Raw genomic sequence first — 24,741 nt, forward strand, 5'->3', positions numbered from 1 at the left:
CAGCAAACTATGGCAAGTTCTTAAAAAATGGGAGTGCCTGATCACCTCATCTGTCTCCTGAGAAATCTCTATGGGACAAGAAGCTAGTTAGAACTGGATATGGAATAATTGATTGGTTCAAAATTTGAAAAGGAGTATGACAAGGCTGTATATTGTCTCCCTGCTTATTTAACATATATGCAGAATTCATCATGCGAAAGGCTGGACTGGATGAATCCCAAACCGGAATTAAGATTGCCGGAAGAAATATCAACCACCTCAGATATGCAGATGACACAACCTTGATGGCAGAAAGTGAGGAGGAATTAAAGAACCTTTTAATGAAGGTGAAAGAGGAGAGTGCAAAATATGGTCTGAAGCTCAACATCAAAAAAACGAAGATCATGGCCACTGGTCCCATCACCTCCTGGCAAATAGAAGGGGAAGAAACAGAGGCAGTGAAAGATTTTACTTTCTTGGGCTCCGTGATAACTGCAAATGGTGACAGCAGTCACGAAATTAAAAGATGCCTGCTTCTTGGGAGAAAAGCGATGACAAACCTAGACAGCATCTTAAAAAGCAGAGACATCACCTTGCCAACAAAGGTCCGTATAGTTAAAGCTATGGTTTTCCCAGTAGTGATGTAGGGAAGTGAGAGCTGGACCATAAAGAAGGCTGATCGCTGAAGAATTAATGCTTTTGAATTATGGTGCTGGAGGAGACTCTGAAGAGTCCCATGGACTGCAAGAAGATCAAATGCATCCATTCTAAAGGAAATTAGCCCTGAGTGCTCACTGGAAGGACAGATCCTGAAGCTGAGGCTCCAATACTTTGGCCACCTCATGAGAAGAGAAGACTCCCTGGAAAAGACCCTGATGTTGGGAAAGATGGAGGGCACAAGGAGAAGGGGACGACAGAGGATGAGATGGTTGGACAGTGTTCTCGAAGCTACCAGCATGAGTTTGACCAAACTGCGGGAGGCAGTGGAAGACAGGAGTGACTGACGTGCTCTGGTCCATGGGGTCACGAAGAGTCAGACACGACTAAATGACTAAACAACAACTGTTCAAAAAGAAAAACACTCTTTTCGTTTCCTGTTTTAAATAGTCCTACCAAACCAAGTCCTACCAATTTCCAAAGCAAAATGTTGAGGCTCTCTATAATAAGCATACACTTTCTGCAGACTGAACAGAATTTCAAAGGTCTTGCTATTGATTTTCTCACCATGCGACAACTGAGATGATGTTTAGAAGAATATCAGTTTCATGAACGGTCAACAGCCTGACAAGTATGGATGCTACAGAAGTAAACTTTATTAAAGAAGCTTAACTTGGAGGTAAGGTCACTGTACGCCCCATGAAACTAAATTATAAAGACATAAAAGGAAGGATCAGATAACATAGAACTTCATGAATTTGTCTCATTTCATCTACTCTGCAATATGCTTCTTTGATTAAGGGGGGTTGAGAGTTACTGCTCCTACTGCACATTGGACCAAACTTCTTCCCTTGAAAATACTCTCATAGTTCTTTTTAGATTAATGCTATAAATACAGTATGATTTATGCCAAAGAAGTCTCTTCTATTTTTCCAAAGAATGACTCCCTGACTGTATGAGATATTCAGAAAGACCACGACTTGCACACTTAGCTTGTGCAAATTCAGCTTTATGTGTGTGGCAAAAAGTTTTCAAAAATTAAAAGGGGGTGGGGTTCTGGGGGAAATGACTTTGGCAAACCCACCCACCATGGAACTGTAAGTTGCAGGCCTACTGGACCCGTATTCCAGGGCACGTTCAAAGATGCAGCAAAATGTGCACTGTTCTGAACTTTGCTCTCAGTGAAGAGGACAAATGCCATAGGTTTGCCTTAAGGCCATCTCTGGCTTAGACAAGAGGAGTGGCGATTGCCCAGGATCCTCCACCCATGTCTGTCCAGGGAGCTGAAGTGCCAAGGAGCTGCTCCGTCATCCTGGGCCACTTTGAAATGTTTAGATAGGGAACTCCCCCAAGCAAAGGGGACCAAGAGATTGTTGGCACAGTCGGGGGGCACTAGGGGGCGCATCAGAAAATGGCCGACAATAACATCTCTCCGACCCACACAAGGTAATTTGGAGGCTGTGATGGGAGTAAATAGCCTCCCTACCCCCCCCCCCAGGATTGGGGGGGGACTGCCCTTGCCCGCTGTGCCCTATACCACCCCCGAATTTGTGGGGATGGGGGCACTAGGCACAAAGCCCTCCTGTGGGATTTCGGAGCTCCTGGACGCCATCCCTGATCCACGCCACTAGCTGCAAGAACTTCAAAAGAAACAATTTGGATGAAGGAATGCACATATTTCAAGGAAGGAGGGGGAGTAAAGACTGCTAACAGAAGAGATCTCTGATAAAACAAGACGAGTCAGAGGAACAAGTATAAATCATGAGAAGATACGCCAAGACTCGGTATGGCAAAGGGACTGATGACTGATGGGGGGGGGGGGGACTTTCCTTTCTTTCCTTATGTGATTAAACAAGAATCCCCTCCCCTCACAAGTCAGAAATGTCGTTTTAAGGACTTAAGCTGTGGATTTAAGGCTGTGTGGAGATAAACTTTCGAACCAAAGCATGTTTTAAGAAGAGCGTGGAATGTATAAGGGCTTTGGAATGACGCAGTTAAAAATGCCGTCGCCATATTGGGAAGTTCTGTCGGAGGTCTTGAGTCTGGGAGGAGAAAGAGGGAAATAGAGCTGCTTTTATATTGTGGGTGAAACTCCTCAGAGGGACTTAAGAGCGACAGTTTTGCGAGATTAACGATGGAAAGAGCGATGTTATCTATGAAGGTGATGATATATGGAAACCATCTCGATTTGAGGATTGGAAGAATGGAAAAAATTCACACAGGATTATTATCGGTGTTTATCGGCTTAAGAAGACTATCAGAAGAGATCATAAAGAAAAAAGAGAAAATATATGAACAAGATGTGATGTGGAAACAGCAAGATAAGACTGGATAGAATTATGAACTCTGTTTGGACTGATTTGGACATTAACGCAGTAGCAAGAAGATGATCAGAATCCCCCTTCGGATCTTGAAATATGGGTCCCCCAAACAAAATTTAAAATTCGGCTTTCTAATTCGGAATTTATGTGATGTGATTTAATTTGGTTTGATTGGCCGGTTAATTTTTTTTTTATTATTTTTTATTTTAAAAGAGATTGTTGGCACAGTCAAGGCGAGGAAATGAGAGAGATGGAACTGCCTCACGGGTGGCGACAGGATCTTCATGATGCCGTGGAGTTGTAGCCGTGGCGCTGCGCGGTGCCTGCATGCCACCTGTGCTTATGTCAGGTGGCTTATGTTTCCTCCTTACGAAGGAGCCCAAATTTGGGTATGTCGTGCCACCTGGCACTTCTCACGGCTCAGGGAAGTGGAGTGCACATAACTGTATGTTAAATGACATAGCTGCACCCAAGTTCTGTACAGTTTATTGCACGGTTTTATGTCTTATTGTAAGCCGCTTTGGTATTTTTCTATGAAATAGTAGGGAACACACACATACTCAACTAACATGCCTGCCAAACCAATAGTTGACCCCAAAGATGAGCTGTGGGGAGATTGAGAGCGGGCCTCACTCCGGCTCGTGCTCCCCTCCCCAATACAACTCCTTTGTGCGGCCACAAACATGCATGGGTCTGTATTGAAGGAAGAAGCCTTAAATATACTTTGCCCTCAATGGCAGTTGTAGTTCAAATTAAGAATTAGCAGAAAGGGCACAAGGACAGTTGGTAATTTCCAGGATTAAGGTGCCTGTTCATTCGTGACTGGAAATTAAAGTTCTGTTAGATACAGAATTTACCACCTTATTTCTTACCTTTTCTGATTCATGCGGAGCTCTCTATGAAGATCTTGATGATTCCGGGATGATTTCACAGGATTAATTAGTTTCTGGGGTCTAATTAGCTCAGGATTGTCTTCATCTATGTAATCTGGCTCAGCCATTATATTTCTGGGAATGAGAGAAGGCTCTCTGGATTCAGAATCCTCACTTGAGTTATCTGTAAGGCACAGAAAACATCCTTGGCTCAGTCCATTTTATTAGGAACAAGAAAACGTGAATCAAATATCCTCTCATATGGGTAGGGCTGCCACCTGGCCTACTAACTAGTTGAGCTTTTAAAAGGATTAATTTATTCAAGAGGGAACAAATGGCAGAGGATTATGCTGGGGACTTTCTCTTGGAATTCTTCCTCAAGACCACGGAGCCTGGGGAGAAGCCGCTTCCCCACAGAAAATGCGATGGACTTTGCAGCAATCCTGAGCCCTGGGCACTTGGTGGGTATGCCACCATAGGAACTGTTTATGTTTCCTATAAGCTTCTTCCAAAACCCTGTATTGCTTTCACAGGCCTGCGGGTATTTACAGCGTGAGGCAAGTAGGAGACCCCGAGCCATTTGGCTCATTTGGGAGCAGAGAGGGGAGGTGACAGAGCAGAGGCTGTCTATCACGGAACGAAGTACGTGGCTGCCGTATGTGCACCTCTATCCTTTGCACACCTTAAGAGGCGTCCCTTGGCCACCTTGCACCCGTGGCAAGGAGCTGCATCAGCCACTGCCTCCACCCCGTCCTTTGGGCCCCTGGCAATTGCCAGCTCTGTCTTTCTTTGTAATTTTTGCTCACACCCCCAGCCTGTGCCCTTGGTGGGGGCCAACCCGGCCAACCCCGAGGTACAACTCTGCAAACCCAGAGAACAAAGGGCCCTTACACCATTATTATCTCCATATGAACCAACCTGGGCCCCGTGATGCTCATCTGAGGCCCTTCTTTGTGTGCCTCCTCGAGGTGAGGTCCAGAAGGTGGCAACATGAGAGTGTGCCTTTTCTGTAGTGGCTCCCCGTTTGTGGAAGGATCTCTCTAGGGAGGTTCGCCTGGTGCCTCCATTATATATACAGTGGTGCCCCGCAAGACAAATGCCTCGCAAGACGGAAAACCCGCAAGGCAAAAGGGTTTTCCGTCTGCAGAGGCGCTTCGCAGGACGAATTTCCCTATGGGCTTGCTTCACAAGACGAAAAATGACGAAAAAATTTGATATTTTTTTTTTGCTCCAAAACCCCTTATTTCGAATCGCTAAGCTGCTAAAAGCATTTTAGCAGCAAAACCGCTAATCCCCCACCCCTTAAAAAGCCATTTTTAGCCCTTAAATCGCCAATAGCGCTAATAGTGCTACTCCGTCAATGGGCTTGCTTCGCAAGATGAAAAAACCGCAAGACGAAAAGACCCGCGGAACGGATTCTTTTCGTCTTGCGAGGCACCACTGTATTTTTAGGTGCCGAGTGAAAACGTCCTTGGGCTGATTAACATCCTATACCCTTTGAAATGTGTTGGGGGGGGGTGTTGTTGGTTTGTTTTTGTTCCTGTTTTTATTATGCAGTTTGCGTTTTTATCTTGTACTTTTATGCTGTGAACCAGCCTTCAGATGAAGGGCGACATACAAATTTAATAAGTAATAATTTTATTTTAGCTTGTGTATATACTAATATGATCTCAAAGCAATGTTTTTACATTTCTTACATAGGCTCTCTCTTGAAATAGAATCAACATCTTTCCTAAAATGCTTCTGACCAAAACACCATGAAAAAAACATTAATAAAATAAAATGGAGGACATTTTACTATTCAGGACTCCATCCTATGCAGGAGTTGGAGCAACTTCAGGCATTGCAAGCGTTCAGAGGAGTTCATGCCACTGCGAGCAGCAAAACACAGTCGTCGCAGGGGAAGGTGCCCGACTGAATCCCTGGCACATCCCGTTAAAACAATCTCAGCCAGCAAGAGCGGGGAAAGTGGCCCCCAAGACTTTGGAGAGCTACTGCGAGACTCACCAGAGACACGATTTTGCTAGATGGCCCAATAATCTGATTTGCTATAGGGCAGCATCATGGGTTCCTAGGCTCTTTTACCATACTTCAAGTTATAAACATCCCAAAACAAGTTGCATAGTTCCTTTTGTACCTTTTGCTCCCTCAGACTGCAAACCAATGTTATAAAGTGTAAGCAGCCTTGTGTGCTTTGCCACAAAGGGAACTATATGAACAGACTAAGTGAACAGAGAATAAATAAGCTGATTCAGAAGAACATCCCCGTGGGACCAGGCCAGGGGCCCGTCTAGTCCGCCATCCTGTTCTGACAAGGGCTGACTAGACGCCTGGGGGAGCTGCAAACAGCATCCGCTCCTGCAGACAGAAACAATTAAAGGCCCCAACAATCAAAAACAACCAGGAAATAGAGACATAGCTTCTTTTATTTTCCACTTTTATTTTACCACACCGTTCCCAAGGATAATATTTCTATGGGTCTACACCAGAGTAGAGCTTAGCTGGATGTCATCTTGTAGCCTTTGAAGAAGCATGAGTCTTCAATTATCTTTCTGAGTCCTCTGGAGTTTAACAAGTCAGCCCTCACCTCCTCTGAGTAAAAGTAGGACCAAATAGTGCAAACACTTTACTCCAAAACATCCCAGAGGTGCAGCTTTGAAATTTGGAAAAAATACAGTGGTACCTCAGGTTACAGATGCTTCAGGTTACGGACTCCACTAACCCAGAAATAGTACCTCGGGTTAAGAACTTTGCTTCAGGATGAGAACAGAAAACGTGCGGCGGCAGCAGTAGACACCATTAGCTAAAGTGGTGCTTCAGGTTAAGAACAGTTTCAGATTAAGAACAGACCTCCGGAACGAATTAAGTTCTTAATCCGATATCCCAACTCCCTTAATTCTATGCTTCTTGAATTCTGTCCATTACTTGAAAATTTTTCTTGTTGGAATAAGCATGTGGGTCTCATTTCGAAAGGTAAACATTTTACAGTACAAGAGTCTCTCAGAGACAAGCTAAATAAGTTTTTAAAAGAACTACCATCACTCCTGATTCTCAGTTATGTGTATTGGGAAGTTTAGAGTTTCAGACATTTCACCATAAAATAACACAATTCATAGTAACTCACCAAAGCAGAAAAACTAGTACAGCCACAGTTAAGCCAACAGCAGGGTGTGGTTTCGCTTTTGGTTATTTAAGGAATGTAAATATCAGAGAACCACCAGCCCAGTTTAATTATTAAGCTAGAAATATGCCTTGTTCCATGTTTAAGGGCTTATAGAACCTCCACTCATTGAGCCTAATGCAAAAGTCTGTAACATTTTAGGAGATTCTGGGTGAGATCCAATGTATCCTAAGAGGGCCTCCACTCACGCAGCAAGGATTCCTCTCCTGCTGCAGTTCTTCCATGCACCCCCCCCCCAAAAAAATATCTGCCCCATTGCGCAAGAGGATTTCTATTGAGCCAAAGGCTTTATTGGCTGCCTCCCTCCGTTCTGCTTAAGGCGGCTTGTCAATAGGACAAACACGGCAAATAAATAAAATTCTGACATAAATGCTTCTCCCCTATGCAGACCTATGGCCACTGGCTAAGAGACTGAGCTACAAATGAAGATTTGCGGAGGGAGAAGACATTTCGGGGGAGGCTGGATTTTACCCCATCCGAGAACCTCTCCCTAACCCACTTTACAGGGTCGCCATAAGGTTTAAAAGGCAGAATTGTGAACACTCCGAAGCAACAAGCACCAAGTCTGAGAATGCACAGAACCAGAAGTAGAGAACATGCAAGTAATTTACATTCTCTTTCCATACTTTTGATAAAAGAATCTGAAGCAACGACAAGTGAGCTCCCACACAGCGCTCTCTCTCTCTCTCTCATGGTAGAGATACAATTATTTATACTGTGAGCATGCAAAGATGTGTAAGTCACTTTAGCCTCATGGGTGCTTTTCCTTTTCCCAACATCAGAAATTATTTCTCGTACTTTGTAAACCTCATGCACTCCTAACTCCCAATTGTATAGGGAATAAGCTAATTGCCAGAGGGACAAGGGGCTATGTGCAGGATATCATGCGCCCATTAAAACACCCTTTGTTGCATGTGCTGGACTGTTGGGCTGTGCCGTAGCAATGCCACAAGTCAAGCAACAGAGGTTTCCATTGAGTCCGCAAGGCACTGGGCTGCACCAGCCGGTTGTAGTTCTTTTAAATCGCCCAGTCTCTGCACAAACATTTGCTGTTAATTACTGTTTACCTTTTCTTGTCTACAGCAGGAGGCTTTTCTCACAAATCCACTCAACTCCGTGTAGAATTAATGGGGGAAACTAAGGTGAACTTTACGAGCCTGGCAAGAGACATGCAATTAGGCCAGCCATGCCCAAAATATAAAACCAGAGGATTATCCCGGAATGTGACTGGTGGCAAGCCTGGTCAGTTGGCTGCCCTGTCAGATCCCGGAAACGTGGCAAGAGTTACTCTAGCAGTTAATGGAACCATTAATTAGGGACGTGCAGGCTGGGAAGCCCAGAGCTTAGTTCCTACAAGCTAGAAAGGCAGAGGGAGCTCATCTAATTGGCGGGGGAGTCTCTTGGTTGCACCTGTCTTCTTACTTAGAAATATCTTTCTTCAGTGGGTCTCAGGTACTAAAGCACTAATGTAAAAGATTTAATATCCTGCAAATCCTTTGCTGGGAAAGACCAATGATATGGGTGAAATATTTTCCCACGCTTTATTTTTCTGTGAAAAAAATCCATTTCATAACTTTATTAGTAACAATGAATGGGTGCCAATTGCAAATACAGTATTAGGCAAACACAGCAACTTCCCAGTTTTCAGGGGAAGGGCTGCAGCTCAGCAGAAGAATGGTTCCACTGCTTTGCAAGGTTCCACTGCTGGCATCTCCAGGGAGGGACTCTGTATAATTCAGTTTCCTGTGTAAAATAAACCTGCCAAATTAGATCACTCTTCTAGACCATCATAATTTCCCCCAATGATAACTCAATCTTTAATTCAAATTACCTTAATTTACATAGGAAAATTTCCCACAAGGTGCACATCACTGGGAAATATAAAAGAGAAGCTACCTCAAACAATTATGCAAAAGCTTCTCAGGACCATATATGTTAGAGAAGCTCACTCACTAGTTTTGAGACACGGGCTGTGACAGACCATGGTGCTGTGTTTTCCACTTCACTGCAGCATTTCAATGGGGAGTCAGGTTTCCTCCTCCAACATTCACTGCAGGCCCTTTACTTGTGCAGAATCTAACAGATGAGAATAAATTGCTTGGGATTCCCCAATATTCCCCCTTGCAAGCTGCCCTGCTCAGGCTGAGGCCAAAAAGACGGGTGGGTCCATCACAAAGAAAGCTCAACCACGGTTCAAGATGAGATAGCTCAATTTTCTCAGGGGTAGCTTGGGTGAGAAATCGTCAGGGAAAGCAATGAGGTGTCTTTCACAGACCTAAAGCCCTTCTAAGCCAGGTTCCCCAATCTGGTGCCCTTGAGAGGTTTTCGACTGCAGCTCGCCACCAGGTTGGGGAAGAAGGCTGATCTAAACAATGAAGCTTATTTAGAATTTCTCTCTGTGTCAACTTTTTCAGGCGAAGAGGTGAGCGGAGGCCACAAACCTCTCACCTCCCTATGCTTGCCCACTCAACTCACTCAGCCATCTCATTCACCTGCCTCTTGCTCTGCTCACCTGCCAGTTCACTTGGAGTCAGAGCAAACTGTGCCTCTGAGCACGTACAGACTGCTTTGCTCTTACAAGGCCAGTAAAGTCATGCTTGTTTAAAGAAGAGTCGAAACATAAAAGATTCAAGAGGCAGCGTTAGAGGGAAGCAATTTTAACTGTCTTAAGTTTTGTGAAGAGTGAATTGCTCCCCAGCTCGTTTCTGCAAATGGTCTGTAGCTAAAGGCAAAAGAGCCTGGGGACCGGGGGGGGGGGGTCAGTTAGCAATCTGAAGTTAAGTGAGGAAGGCCATGGCTGAAAGAGTGCTTTATCAATTGTAATTGTTTTATTGATGATTTGTTAATTATTTCATATGATCTATGCTGCATTTGTGATGTTCTGTTCTGGTTTATGATGTTATTGTTATTTATTGTATTGCATTGGGATTCAATTGAATGAAATACAGCATAGAAAAACAATAAATCAAAGTGGAAGAGGTCTTGCTTGAAACTGAACTTCTTATTCAGGGTCCACATAACTGGGATCACGCCCTGGACTACAGTATGATAACAGTTATTTCTGCAATATTTCAGCTGTTCTTGAAGGTAGATATCAAAAAATTCCATTTGAGAACCGGCTCTGCCCCTGTGGAGCTGGCTATGTAGAGACGGCGCCACACGTTCTCTTGTCTTGCTCCCTATATAAAGATCTCAGGGACGAGACCATCACACCGCTCCTATCTGCCATCCCCGGCCGCTCTTGCGAAGCCAAACTGTGCTCACTTCTAGCCGACCAGAACAGCTCGACAACAGAGAAGGTTGCCAAATTTATCGAGAGAGCAATGAGACTGAGAGCTGGTATCTGAATGATATCAGTGTGGTCACCCGGATTCCTCGTCTGGGTTTTTATGATTATTATGATTATGTTTTATTATTATTATTTTATTACTTCTGCCAAGTTTTAAGTACTGAGATTATTAATTTACCTAGGGTTTTAATAGGTCACAAGATTTTAACTATATTTGTAATGTACTTCTGTTGGTGTTTGTCTTTTGATGCTATGGCCTGTTGGCTATGCAAATAAAGTTTTATTCATTCATTCAAAAAAAACAGTTATTTCTAAAAAATATGAGCGATTATAAAAATGCATCCCTAAGTAAATAGCCATGCGGCAAGCACCGTCAACATCGCTTATGAAACTTGAAACCATGCATAAGAGGAGGACTGGAAGAGGAAGGAAACACAAACAGCATTACGCATCTCCAAATGATAGTCTCCTGTTCCCAAAAATTAATCAGAAATTCATTAACATGCAGATGAACATTACATCTGTACAGAATGTGCTCTCTCTCTGGTAGCTTGTTTACTTCAGAATTTTACCACTGAAAAGATGTTCCATAGTGCATCCATGGAATTATTCTGGGTACTTTTAAGATTAGAACTAGTATGGGTTAAGTTATCAGGCTTTGGCACGACAGCATCTTTAAAGACAAATACAAAGCTTTTTGGAAGCCAGAAGTATCTAGTCAAACAGTGTCACCCAGTGGTAACTGAAGTAGAAAATGCATTTAAACACGGAAAAAGAACCACACACCCCCCCAACATGGTTACCATTTTACCTGGATCTGACCAAATGTGAACATCAAGAAAATTTTTGCTCCAGTTTATGAAATCCAGTTTCCTTCTATCCCTGCAAGCCCAGAGTCAAAACAAGTAGACAGACTAGCCCTTCCTCCCCTCCATTGACCTCCCGCTCACTTGAGAAAGTACCCCCCCCCACACACAGTGCAGACAAGAGGGTGGGGGCTGCCCTCCTTCGCCTATTGGCCACTCTCGTCTCTCTCCCCCCCCTCCCAGTGCAACATGCAGCAGACTAGAGGGGGGGGGCAGGTGTGCCCATTACGAAAACGAAAAGGAGGAAGTAGCACAGCCTCCTCTGGGCCCCCCAGATGCAGGATGCTTGGTCTGCCTTGGTCTAGAGGGGAGCCAGCGGCAGCCGGAGCAATGGGTGGAGCAGGGTGCGGATCTCACCGGCATGCACACCTATCTTTTTTTAAAAAAAAATCTTGATATTTTATTAAGGATTTTCTTGTTTTACAGAAGTAAGTGTAATGCCTCGTTGTTGTTTTTCCATGTAACATTTCTACAAACCCATTTCATTTGTTGAGGCATTAGGGGGAGAAGAAAAGAAAAAATAAAAGGGGGGGTGGAGAGAGGGAAAATGGAAGGGGGTGGGGTCGGGTGGCGGTGTTTCTATTATGTTTAATGTATGTAGAGTTTGGGGTCAGCGTTGTTTGTGTTGTTCACTTGTGTTCCTTTGGTGGTGAGAGAGGTTTTCAACTGCAAATCTGGGCTGGCAGTGGAGCTGCAGGGTGTATGGAATCTCACCATTTTATACCATATTCGTAACATTTCTGCTGTTAATATGCATAGAGGACAGCAGTTTGAATTAATATGAAGTCTTTAATACGTCTGCATTGTGTAAGTGCTTTAAACGTCTATTATCCAGGATTCCCAACTTCCGAGTGGGAAGGCTGTTGATACAGGCTGGTACAGCCTTCCTATCTATTGTCTGCTGCTCATTCTTAAAAGCTGGGCAGACTATGTGGACCACTGTGCTGCGAGAGAACAAGATGTAGAATTGTGCATGGGGGGGGTTAAAAACCCTTCCCCCCCCCCCCAAAGCTGGTTACAACTTTTGTTGAATCATGCAATCTGTTCAAACAGCCCTTAAACACTTAACTGTTCGGAAGGACTTTGTATCTCCCAGCACTGATTAGCCACTGCTCATGGCATCACAAGTCACTTCCTATCATTTCCCATTTTTCAGCTCTAAGTCTGGCTCACCCAAACAGGAAAGAAAATGGATGGCTCCATTTCAGGTACATTTGGAGTACCCTAACCATACCAAAAAGATGACCCTGTGAGGTGTAAAGTCTTTAACAACACAGTCTATTTTAGATATTGAATGGTTTCCTATTTAATGAAGACATTAAATGCGAAGAAACATAGCCATTTCTTCTAGCTTCTTGTCTGTCAGACTTGGATATGTATACACTCAAATGGAATCCGTTCCAGAAGTCCATTTGACTTTCAAAAACATTCGGAAACCAAGGCACGGCTTCCAATTGGCTGCAGGAGCTTCCTGCACTCAGTCAGAAGCCGCGTCAGCCGTGTGGGACGTTCGGGTTCCAAAGAACGTTCGCAAACCAGAACACTCACTTCCGGCTTTGCGGTGTTAGGGAGCCGAAATGTTCCGAGTTGCAAGGTGTTCGCAAACCAAGGTACAGCTGTATGCCAAATTTACTCAAATCTAATGCTCACCTTTTTTGGCCAAATTATGTTGCGAAAATTAAGGTGCACATTAGACTTGATGGCACATTTACATTTGCCAGCAAATGCTTTTTTTGGTTTCAAGGTTCTGAAAATTGAGGTGCGCATTAGATTTGATGGTGCATGAGACTCGAGTAAATACTCTGACCTCGTACCACCTTAATCCTAGTTTATAACTGTCAATATTCCCAAAGAATACTGGGGGTTGTGATAGGCAAGGTAAATTCTAAGCACTCTCACTAAACCTCACTTGATCTCCACTCTCTGCAAACCAAAATTCCTGAAAGCCACTCATGTCCCCAGCATTACTGACTTTAGGTTAAACGCAAACTGTGTTTAGGGAAGCTTAGCCACATATGCTAGTAGGCAAAAGATCACAAATAATATTTATTAAAATATTTGTTTCCTGCTTTTCCACTCAAACATGACCCGCAGAGCAGTTCAGAAAAGAGAACACAATTGAAACAATAAGCCACAACAAACATGAGCGCAATAATCTCCAGCGTATGGAAAAGAATCCAGTGACCGTGATGCTCCAATAACTTGCGTCCAATACAACGCCAAGTATAAAAACACATTTGCTTTTTAAAAAGCAGAGCGAAAAACACTCTGCCCTATTTTACGTTTTACTGCAGTCTAATTATTATGAATAGCCTTCAATTTTTCAAATGAAACGGCCAATCGCTGGATGTACTACTTCATTATAGAATTTGTGGGCGGCTTGCTAAGCCCTGCGTGCATTTTGTAGCAGAGACCAAGCACTCAGGGAAAATGTATACTTTGCCTAGAGGCTGGTAGCATTAGTTGCTCATAAACCATCTGACCCAAAACTGACAAAATGCTTACAGCTAACTACAAATGCTGTTGCAAGATATTCAGAAGGACCTCTGCTTTTTATTAGTATTTTATTTAAATATAATTGTCTAAAAGGAACTTGATATAGGAGGAAACACATTTAGATAGTTCTAGGATACAACTGTTGGCTACATTCACACAGAATGCTAAAGACAGCTTGTTTTAAGTATGGTTTGCTCAACAGACGAGAAAACAAGTCATGCTGCTCTTGTCTTGCTCCTTTGCAGCTTGGCAAGCACCTGTGGTGGGGTGGCCAAACAAGTCATGGTTTGCAAGCCCAAAACAAACCATACCTTCACATTTGCAGAGTTTCTAAACCATGGCTTAACAGCAACGTGCCACCTCCCTGAGCCTTTTAACTCAGCGTAGCAGCTGAGCCAAGGTTTAGCTTATCTTATTGCTGGAAAATAGAATCTCTTTCGTAACTACGATCTGAAGGCAAGGTTAATTCTTAACTTAGCTGTCATGCCATGCTAAGAAGCCTTGGGTAGAGCAAGGTAGGTGCAATCTGCAGGTGTTAGGGAGTCTTGGTAAGCCATATTTTGCCTGAACTAGGCCAGTATAGTTTGTCAGCATAAAACTACTTCCTATGTCAGCCACACCTGAGCCAGGTGCTCTTGCTATTCTGTTAGCTCCAAAGTGGTATGAGAAGCAGGAAGACAACAACAGCCCCTACTCTCAAAACAGCGGTAGTCAAATCTGAGAATCTTACAAAACGGACTGGAACACAAGCAAGAAAACCCAGCATATATTTTCCTGTATTCTTGCTGTTGGCATCTGTTTGTCTTAAGGGACAATGGAGTGCGTCTCAAGGGGTGAAGTCAAACCGTTGCTTCAGCAGCCCTGAAGTGTCCTCCCTGGGGCACAAACCTGGGCAGTGTGTCTGGAAGTCCTGGGAAGCCCAGACAACGGGACCCCCCTCTTGGCCTCAATGATGTGGTCCAAAGGAAAGCAGAGCAATACATTTGGCACCAGCTTGGCTGCAGGAACTGCTGGAAGGAGGCACACAAGGTGCCATTCAGCTGTCTTATGGACTCCACTCCAGATCCCTGCAGGGCTTACTCCTGAGCCTTTTCTTCTTCTCCCCAAGATATCCCTCAAGGCAGAGGATCAGAGTTTTCCTTCTCCTAGAAGGAAGAGGCGGACAAGCCCCATCCATCCCTCACTTCTCTCTACAGCACGTGCAGAAACTGCCTTCTTGACCATTGGTCCTATGACTGGTCTTGTCCCCTCAATCTGCCAGAGGCTGACTTCCCATACAGTGAGTAACTCACTGAGGGTTCGAGACCTATTGGCTACCCTCACTTGGTTTAGCTGGCCAGTTGAAACTGTTTCCCAGAGTGTGGCCACTGTCACATGCTGACAGCTTCCTGGAGTCACAGGTGGGAACTGAATGCAGGGTGGGGACCAAAGGTAGACAAACTACCCCTGAATAAGCATGATGTGTTCCCCACCAGAGGCTCCAACCCTCCCCTAAGACCCACACTCCCTGTCCTCCTGTCTACACATGCTAAAACCCTACCAATGTCCTTAGAGTAGTCAAACAAGAACTGCATATGTGAACTGGCCACTTCAGAAACAGGTCCCATCCTGGATATCCAGAGCTTCAAGAGAGATACACGGCTCCCATACTGTTCATGTTTTGCTATTCCAGTGCTACACATCAGGAAGGGCTTGGCCTTCTAGCAGATTCCCAGAAAACAAACAGGTTCCCCTTTCTTAGCCTCCGTAGAACTGACAGTTGGTCTACATTTCTTAAGTTCCAACCACCACAATGGTTTGCAACTCCCCACAATTATTTTACAACTTCCTTGGCTTCTTAGCCAATAGAAGGTCTTTCCAGCACTAAGCATGGTTGCGAAACACACAGACCAAACACATAAATATAATCATTAATAAGCTGCTTTCCGTCCCATTGTACACTAAGCCCAAGGCAACATAAAATGAAGCCTAAAATGCACCCATAGTGTTAAAAATGTTGTGCTTCAGTTAAACTTTAGTGTAGCAACATGCATTGGCTGCTTAGATAATTTAAGTTTCCACACTAAGCAAAAAAGCCCCAAAGAAACCCAAAAATGATGCTGATTTTTTCACACACAAAACCCCCATTTAGTAATAATATCCTGGCAATCACCTTAGTTGAACCACCCCCACTGCGAGGCTGCCTCCACCACCACCTGCGATGCAAGCAAAACAAACAATTCTGGCTCACCTTACAGGATTTGTTAAAATGTGGCATTTGTAAAGTGTGCATTTCCGTGCAAAGAGCATTTCACACCAATGCCACATCTGAGTTTAGGAAGGTTTCAGTAGGAGAAAACCTAGACTTACCAATTCCCTGACAGCTGACACTCTTTTTAAGGGGTGTTAAAAGGGAGGGAGGAAACACCCTGCGCTGGACATCTGAACGCCTGCCTTTCCCTTGCCGCGCTTTGCATAACTTCCCTGCTGGGTGAGGTGCCCTCTGCATTAGGCTGCCCTATTTGACTTTTTCTCCCAATGAGAGCAGGTGGTTTAATCAAATGTTGTTTTGCCACACGCCTCCTTGCACATCAGGGGAACAGGCAAACATGACTCAGAGCAGGCATAGGCAAACTCGGCCCTCCGGATGTTTTGGGACTACAACTCCCACCATCCCTGACCACTGGTCCTGTTAGCCAGGGATGATGGGAGTTGTAGGCCAAAAACATCTGGGGGGCCGAGTTTGCCTATGCCTGATTCAGAGGATCCCTCCCTGCATTTGTGCTGTTCAGGAGTCCTGATGTTGCCGAAACAGCATCAGCCACCCACATGCTAGGCAGGCTCCCAAGATTTGCAGATCTACCAAAAAACATAAACTTTAAAAAGCTAAGTGAGGGGGCACCCCAAGAATAGCCCAATGAGGACTGAGGATGCTCAGTGGCCACAGATTGCTGACTGACAGCTGAGGTTTGGGGGAGCGGAAAGCTGCATAAGAGAGGGAGGGTTTTCTTTAGTAACCAGCCACGATGGACGGCTCAAAACCTGAGCAAGGAACATGCCACACAGCGAAACTGTGTGACTAGTTGCGAGCAACGTGAAACAGTTACCCTGTATTAATTAGCCTTGTCATAAGTGCTTCACAACTGTCCTCATGACACACTATTCGGGTGGGTTCAATTTTTCAACTTCCAAAAATGAGAGGTGCTAAAAAGTTGTAACGTGACCTGAGAATTCTAAAGATATTTGCACTGTGATTTAGTTTTGCTAGCTAAGTAAAATGTGTGTAAAATTGCACTGAAATCATTAAAAATAATTGCCAAGTGCTTGTGGTTATATATTAATGTTAATGTTAATGTTAATAATAATAATAATAATAATAATTACTATCTAGCATTACCTGACATTTTCAAAAGGTAAAAATAAAAATCTTTGGTGTTTCCCAAAAGAAGTTTATGTGCTTCATCAAATGTAGAACTACCAAGCTAAATGTTGTCCAATCACAAAAATAACAGTCCACTTGAACTCCTCACACCCAAAAACATATTTTTAAGACTGAAGAAATTTGCAAGAATTAGTTCCACCTCCTAGTCGTGGGTCCTCCTCCTCCTCCTCTAGATATTGTTGGTGGGATGCAGAATGGGGACTTGAAGAGGACAGAGGGCAGAAGGGGCTTCTACTTCTCTTCAAGGTGAGGACTTTCTCAGCTTCTTTAGTGAGCCGAGAACCACCATGTCTGCAGTTCAAATGTCTCAGGTGGCTTTCAACAAGGCAGCATTTGTGCGCTTTGTCTCCTCCCCCCCCCCCTGGAACTTTCCTAAGGCGCTTTGGAGAGAGGTGTTGTTGTAACACACACACTTTGCATCCTGTTCTGACGCTGACTAAGCCCATGAAGGCAGCCCATCGCAGGAGTGACTAAGAGGGAGCAAACCTGTTTCCCAACCTAAAGTCACAGGGTTGGTCATGCCTTGCTCAAGAAAAAAGGGTTTGAAGGGCAAAGAGGACAGGGCAGGGCACGTCCCAGACTGGGGCGGGGAGGGTTGTTATCCTGGCATCCCAAGAGCACTAAAGAAAAAGGGCTCTGTTTGGGCAAAAGACGTTGCTGCATCCAAACCTCAGGCTCATACTGGCTTGGATATGTTGCTGGCTTGTGCCATTCCTCCCTCTCTGCTCCCCTCCACACTTCAATTTAATCTGTAATTTCCTCTTCTTTGTTACTTAGATCTGTACCGGAAAACTATGGTTTGTGCCTGCCCTCCAAACCACTGTGCAAGCCTGAGGCCTGGATGCAAGCATGTCTCTCCCACAACCTGGATGTAAGCAAGTAATAATGAAGAGGAAGTAACCCCTTGAACTGAAGTGTGGAGGGGAGCGGGGGGGGGGTGGCACAAGCCTGCGACACAGTCCCAATTCCTTAAACCACAGCTACCTCTGAACCGACCCCCAGTCTCATCATTATCCAGAAAGGAGCTGGAAACAGGCAGAAATACAATGCAAGCTGGAAGTTAAGAGGAGACGCAGTAGAAGAAGGTTTCCAGAGTTCTAAGAGAACTACTGGAAACAAAGGTGTCAGGACACATTTACAGCTGTTAAAATATGACACGTTCTGGACACTTTGCAAAATAAGCAACACTTTATTCTTCTCTAAAATTAACTTCATCAGAACACCTTTCATTTCATTCACATCATTCATATGAAATATCTGAAAAAAGGCACACTTGGGGATATTTTGTCACCTTCCTAATGAATTAAATACCATTATTTTTTGTGTTTAACTGTACATATTCTGATCACAGTAAATTTAAAGTTTAATGGCTTTAAAATCTCCAGCATTCTCAATGGAGAAAACTCTGAATTACCTGGGAACACATTTGCTTTCTGATATCCTCTGTAGTCGTAACATCTGTAAGGGAAAGATTACAAAAACACAGCAAGGAGCATTTCTAATTACTTTAGCCCTTTACTGACATGTAAAATATCTGCAGAGGCTAATGGGGAAATTCTTTCTGAACCATCTCGGGAGATGCTCAACCGATGACGGGGCAGAGCTTTCACAGGCTGGAACTTTTCCAGCTTTGATGGCTTAAAACTCACTGGCAAAAGAGTTCCCACAGTCAGATGTCCCTGGAGGTTTGTGGGTTCCAATGTCTCCATGGCACAACCCTCCCCTTTCTTACCAGGAAATAAGACCACCACACCAGCGCTTGCTGCTGACCTTTGTATTGGGCAGTGGCTGCTCATATCACTCTCATACCACGGAAAACAGAAATAGCCCTTTCTCCCTCCCGAGGGCACATGGGACCTCTCAACATGAGCGCGCAGTCTTTTTGTCCAGACGTGAGCTGATGCATTGCAGTTGCTGGGGAACGCAGGAGGGGAGAGTTGTGAGAATGGGAGGCTGGCCTAGAGGAGCCTTTGGCCGGGTCCAGCAGGGCTCTCCTTCGGAGCCCAAGGCATTATGGCCCCAAAAGGTTTTTGCACTAGGTCTTTCTCGGGAACCATTTAAGGCAAATAATTTAATTGCTAATCATCCACAACAGCTACTAGATTGCTCCCCCTTCCAAATGTTATATTAAAAGGATTTCAGACCTTCATCAAGTGAAAAATTCCAGGATGGGATACATAAAACCCATTTCCCGATTCTGGCCATTTTAAGATGAAAAACAGAACCAAGATGAAAAACAGAACCAATTTCCTTCCAGTTTAGAAAAACCTCCTGGCACTGAGGCCACCTTTGCTCAGGCTGGTGCCCATTTGCAGCCTTGTTTTTACACTAACCCAAAATCTACAGGAAAGACTCTGTGAACAGAGCGGAGTGTTGAGCTCAACTTTCAGAAGGCAGATTAGTCCATTTGAAGGTGCTGACCTTGCCAGTATTCAACGGAAAAGAGACAACTCACTCGATGGTTGGCTTATAAACTGAACATATTAACAGACTCCACCGGAAAGTGGCGTTTCTTACTGCAACGCCCTAAGCGATGGCTCACACATCCAAGCAACACAAAAACATCAGGTACGAAACAGGCACATGTGATCCGTTATGTTTTTGTATTGTCTCAACTTTGGTTAACCAACTTTGGTTAGACTACAGCTCAGGTCCCAAAACTCTGCTCTGCTCATTCAGCATGACTGTAAAAATGCAATTAAAAACCAGACAGCACCTAGAGCAGTGCATTACAACTGTTACAACAGACAGAAAAATCATGAAATGCTCCACCAAGACCTCAGCAATTTGCAGTTGGTCAAGCAACAGTGGTGTTGGGGAGCTCCTGACCTAAAGGCAATAAAGAAACAAAATTAGTGTGCCTATACATTGGGAATGAAGCCTCTTACAACTCTAAAATGTACTATCTGCTTCCAAGCTTAACAAATCTAATTGTTCTTGGGCTCTGAAAACCAATATGGATTTGAATGAGTCCAGACATTTATTCCTGTCTCCTCGCATCGTCCCCATTACACTTAGAAATTAACTGAACTCCATCTCTTTCCACCACCAACTTTAGGTGGCCTTGTCTCAGGTGAAAGGTCTTTAATTCAATACTAGCTGCCTCTCTTTAGTATAATTAGACTATTTTGGAATGAACAAAAAAGTATGTGGAATACAGCAGCCCCACTTTATACATGTTGACAACCTACAGGGCATGAAATAAAAATGCGCTCTCTCTTGCACCCCTTCCCCCTCCTTCACATAAACGCAACCATAGCTTCCCAAGCGCAGGTTTTCTGCACATGCAGGTTACTTTTGCAATGTTACACACATACTACAAGACTCCTTGAACTCCATGAGGCTCACTTCTGACCAACTATTTTAGAACTGCGCTGTGAGAAACTCATAAGCATCAAATCGTAACTTGGGATGGCTAGATGGGCAGATTATGAGAAATGACCCTAGCCATTCCTTCCTCTGTGCATCTGGGATCCCATTCAGAGTTCATGGATGAAACAACGGAGCAGCTCAGCTTGGCCACGCCTGTGCCGTTATCTGCTTTACGGCCCTGGCTATCTTTTGACATGTAGTTTTTAAAATCCAAAAGACGGAAGCTGCACGCATAACACTTCACATTAACTTAATTAGGTTTCTCATTCACTTATCAAGCAAATGCTTTTCAATAGCGCTACAGGGCAGCAAATTATTCAGGAAGTCATTCTCTATCAGGTCTAAACAAAATAAAAAAAATTCCTTTCTGTAGCACCTTAGAGACCAACTAAGTTTGTCATTGGTATGAGCTTCCGTGTGCTTGCACACTTCTTCAGAATAATATCTGAAGAAGAAGATCAGAAGAAGGTCTCTGAAGAATTGTGCATGCACACGAAAACTCATACCAATGACAAATTTAGTTGGTCTCTAAGGTGCTACAGAAAGGAATTTTTTTATTTTGTTTCGCCTACAGCAGACCAACACAGCTACCTACCTGTAACTAGATCTATCAGGTCTGTGCAGCAAAGCAAGAAGATTAGCCTAAAATAGAGAGCAAGTTGAAGACAGAGGGTTCTATTTAACAGCCGTTGCCCAGCTGAAAACAAGGCAATTTGTCTTTCCTGCTGTAGCCTTCCTAATCCCAGGTTGAGGGACCCTCCAGAGCAGACGAGGAGTGGAGGAGAACAACCAAAAACTGCTTCCTTCTCCCTTCCACCAATTAAAGCCCCATCATCATCTAAGTGACACCCCAAGATAGAAGCCAAATCCTTCCCACCTTCCTTCTCAGCGTCTGTAGTGTTACTTGCCAGAAAGCAGCCATAAACATCCAATCTGGCTGCTTATCTTCTCATCTTATCGGCTCGCCCAGTAGTTAATTTGTGTGTTTATAGAGTGTTTACAGAATCAGAAAAGTTTCTGAAGAGCTTCAGAAACCACCTTAAGGCAAAAACCTTGGAGCAAAATGCAAAGACAGGAAGTATAAATGAAAAAAAAAACACACAAGGTCCGATGAGAGCACACCTTCCAATAATTCAGCTTTGCTTTCCTACAGATATGCTTCCCCACTTTTAATTAAAGGGAACCACTAATGTATTGCATTTAATAAACATAGCATTTCGTTGACAAAGTTTTCTGGTTTAAACACAACCGAGAGGCTTTAGCACTTGACGATGCAAGACTCCGCCTGACTGCAAGTGAAGATGTCCTCACGACAGACAGTCCTACATGGCAGCTAAGCTTAGGAACATGTCGTTCTGACGACTGATATGCGTGGGCAGAAAAACTAGTAATTAGTTTATGGGCTTGTAACAAAAGAAATAAAACTATTATAGTCTAGACAGTAAATGACCTTTACTGAAGTCTAGGTTTTTGGATGAAAGGGTGTAGGCAGATAAGGAATCCCACACTAGATCATATTTGAGACGGGGGCATTTGGGTAGGGTAGAATGTTGAGATCTAACCAATGCCAGATTTTTAAATCCATCCTCATTCTGCCACCTCCTCCTTACAACCAGGTTTAAGTTTTCTGTACTCAGAATATTATTCCAATAAAAATTCAATAGGTAAGACCTATGTCTGTCTGTGGGGACGCGGGTGGCGCTGTGGGTTAAAGCCTCAGCGCCTAGGACTTGCCAATCGAAAGGTCAGCGGTTCGAATCCCCGCGGCGGGGTGCGCTCCCGTCGTTCGGTCCCAGTGCCTGCCAACCTAGCAGTTCAAAAGCACCCTCGGGTGCAAGTAGATAAATAGGGACCGCTTACTAGCGGGAAGGTAAACGGCGTTCCGTGTGCTGCACTGGTGCTGGCTTGCCAGAGCAGCTTCGTCACGCTGGCCACGTGACCCGGAAGTGTCTGCGGACAGCGCTGGCTCCCGGCCTATAGAGTGAGATGAGCGCACAACCCTAGAGTCTGGCAAGACTGGCCCGAACAGGCAGGGGTACCTTTACCTTTACCTATGTCTGTCTGTTGGATCTCAAGATTAACACAGAGTAGCTCAAAGTATTGCTTGCAACGTGTTAGAGTACAAAAGGAAAAGGAAAACAAATGCTCACCAAAATAAGCAATCCTACCTCACTTACCTGGGAGTAAACCCAACTGAATTCAAGGAGGACTTACTTCCGAGTGGATGCTGTTACTCAGTGATTGCAAGCAGCATTTCACCAGGGACTTTGTTGCAATCGGAGACAACAATGGCCAGTCTTATCTTAGCAGGCACTTTGATGCAGAGACCTCTCTTGCTTATAACAACTCCAGAAACCTCTGATCCGGGTCTCCCAGTCAAAGGGAGAGACTGCCTTGAAAGCCAAGTGTTCCTTTCATCCTGTCTGGAATACGGGCGAATGGAAGTACATGAGGCAGCAAGATTCACCCAGGGGAATTATTTATCTCTGGGAAGAACATGAACAGACGCAGAATGCAAGTCCTTTACGAATACTCAGGAGAAAAACATACATCACACATTCCTCATGCAAAAGGTACATTCAAGAATGGGTGAAGTACAAGGTTAACACTGTGCACGTGAAGGAAGGTGAATAGAGAGAATGATCAGGGGAGCAGGATTGCAGCTATAAGCCTACACTGCACCAGTGGTGTGTCTGCCTGCACATGCGCACTCACACACTCTGAGCACAAGTGCATTCCTGAGAAAAGAGCACTGGCTCATGTAATGTGGCCCAGAAGGCACTTTATTTCACTATGAGTACATTACACAAAAATCAATAGTGATATGGTTCAACAGCCAAAGACTGCGGAGAACAAAAAGGTCAAAACAGGCAGGAGAGGAGACTGATGACTTCCCCAGGGAGAGGAGAAGGTTGTCCCTCTCTCGTGGCCTCCCTATAATCCTCCACCAACAACGAGACACAAAAGGGTTTCTCACCCAGTCAGACTCATATAGATGTTTAAGGCATCTTGGGCCTAGGTGGTCCGACACCTTGCTATGACCCGGCTCACACATGCTAGACCATAGACCGTGGTTTGCTTGACAAACTATGTGGTAGCCATGTGTTGTCCCATGCATGATCAAACAAACTATAGATTGTTTCCTCAAAGTTTGGTTTGTTTTCCAGCTAGTCTTATAGTTTCTTGAGCGTCCAGAGTAGGCTGGTCAAACTAGCCATCACGAAGAATGTCTGCTGGTTTCACATGTAGTGCTAAGCCATAGTTCAGACAAAACCAATGGTGATGTCAGCAACAAATGGCAGCATCTGATTTTGTTTTGTTGGCAGCGAAAAAAGCTGCCTGGTCAAGTTCACACATAGCACTAAGTCCCTGGGTTCTACTGGCACGAGAGATTAGGTCTTGCTCAGGCATGTTGAGAAAGAACCATTTTCACAAGGCACAAAGGTTTGTGAAAATACAGCTACAGTCAAGGCTTTCAGCTAACAGGCAAGGACTTTTCTGTCCACTTTTTAAAAGGGCATTTCTTTGCACCACTTAACTTTGTCGCGCTTCATGATTTTTGTTGTAATGGATATCAACTATTTTCTTTGAATTTTCCATTAGTCAAGTGCTGGGCTGTATCCATTCAATTTCAGTGCCAGAAAATCAGGTCAAAGGAATATGAATTATTTACATATGAACACTTAAAATAAGCATAACTTAAATATATCTAACAGCATAGGGCACTCAGTCCCTTCTGCAGCCCCATAAGCTGAAGAATAAAGTATTGCCAATGGCCCCAATGCCTTCTCCTATATCCTCCACACAAATATATTCAGTTTATGTCTTGTGGAAAATACAATCCTTCCAATATACATAAAATCCAGAACTGCAAAAAATAAAAAAATAAAAATATTCTGTTCTTTGAATGGGATTTACTCTGAAGACCAGTGGAGAAGAGGACAAAGGCACATGCCCACTCTACAATCCATCCTGGAATTTCTCCAGACAATCTATTATTGCTGGTCTTTCAGCAGTCCGTGATCTGTGTTTACAAACAGGCTGCAACATGCCCAAAGCAGCAGATCATACCAGCGTAGGCCAGGATGCTTTGGGTGCTTTCGCCTCAGTCTGCCGATCTATGGAACAGGCCACAGCACGGGAGAGGCAGGAAGAAGGTCCACAGAAGGCCTGCAGGTCCTCCTGCTCCTGTATAGGAGTGCAAGCCCCAACCCAAACTGCCTGGGCTAGTTAAGGCTGCAAGCTGATCACCCAGGTGGTAGTCTAATGATCCCCAAAGCAAAGTCA

At 44.2% G+C, this 24,741-nt stretch overlaps 1 protein-coding gene across 4 annotated transcripts in view; it reads right to left on the reverse strand.

The window, feature by feature from the left end:
- The window catches only part of FAM107B (family with sequence similarity 107 member B), a 100,466-nt gene that overhangs the window by 14,348 nt on the left and 61,377 nt on the right, over positions 1-24,741 (reverse strand). For all 4 annotated transcript variants that reach the window (XM_083400148.1, XM_083400149.1, XM_083400150.1 and 1 more), the window contains one exon: positions 3,830-4,013. In XM_083400148.1, coding sequence (XP_083256274.1) covers positions 3,830-4,013 — 184 coding nt within the window. The remainder of the gene's footprint in view (positions 1-3,829; positions 4,014-24,741) is intronic.

Source organism: Podarcis tiliguerta (genome assembly GCF_965153285.1).
Source record: "Podarcis tiliguerta genome assembly, chromosome: 10".
Taxonomy (NCBI): domain Eukaryota; kingdom Metazoa; phylum Chordata; class Lepidosauria; order Squamata; family Lacertidae; genus Podarcis; species Podarcis tiliguerta.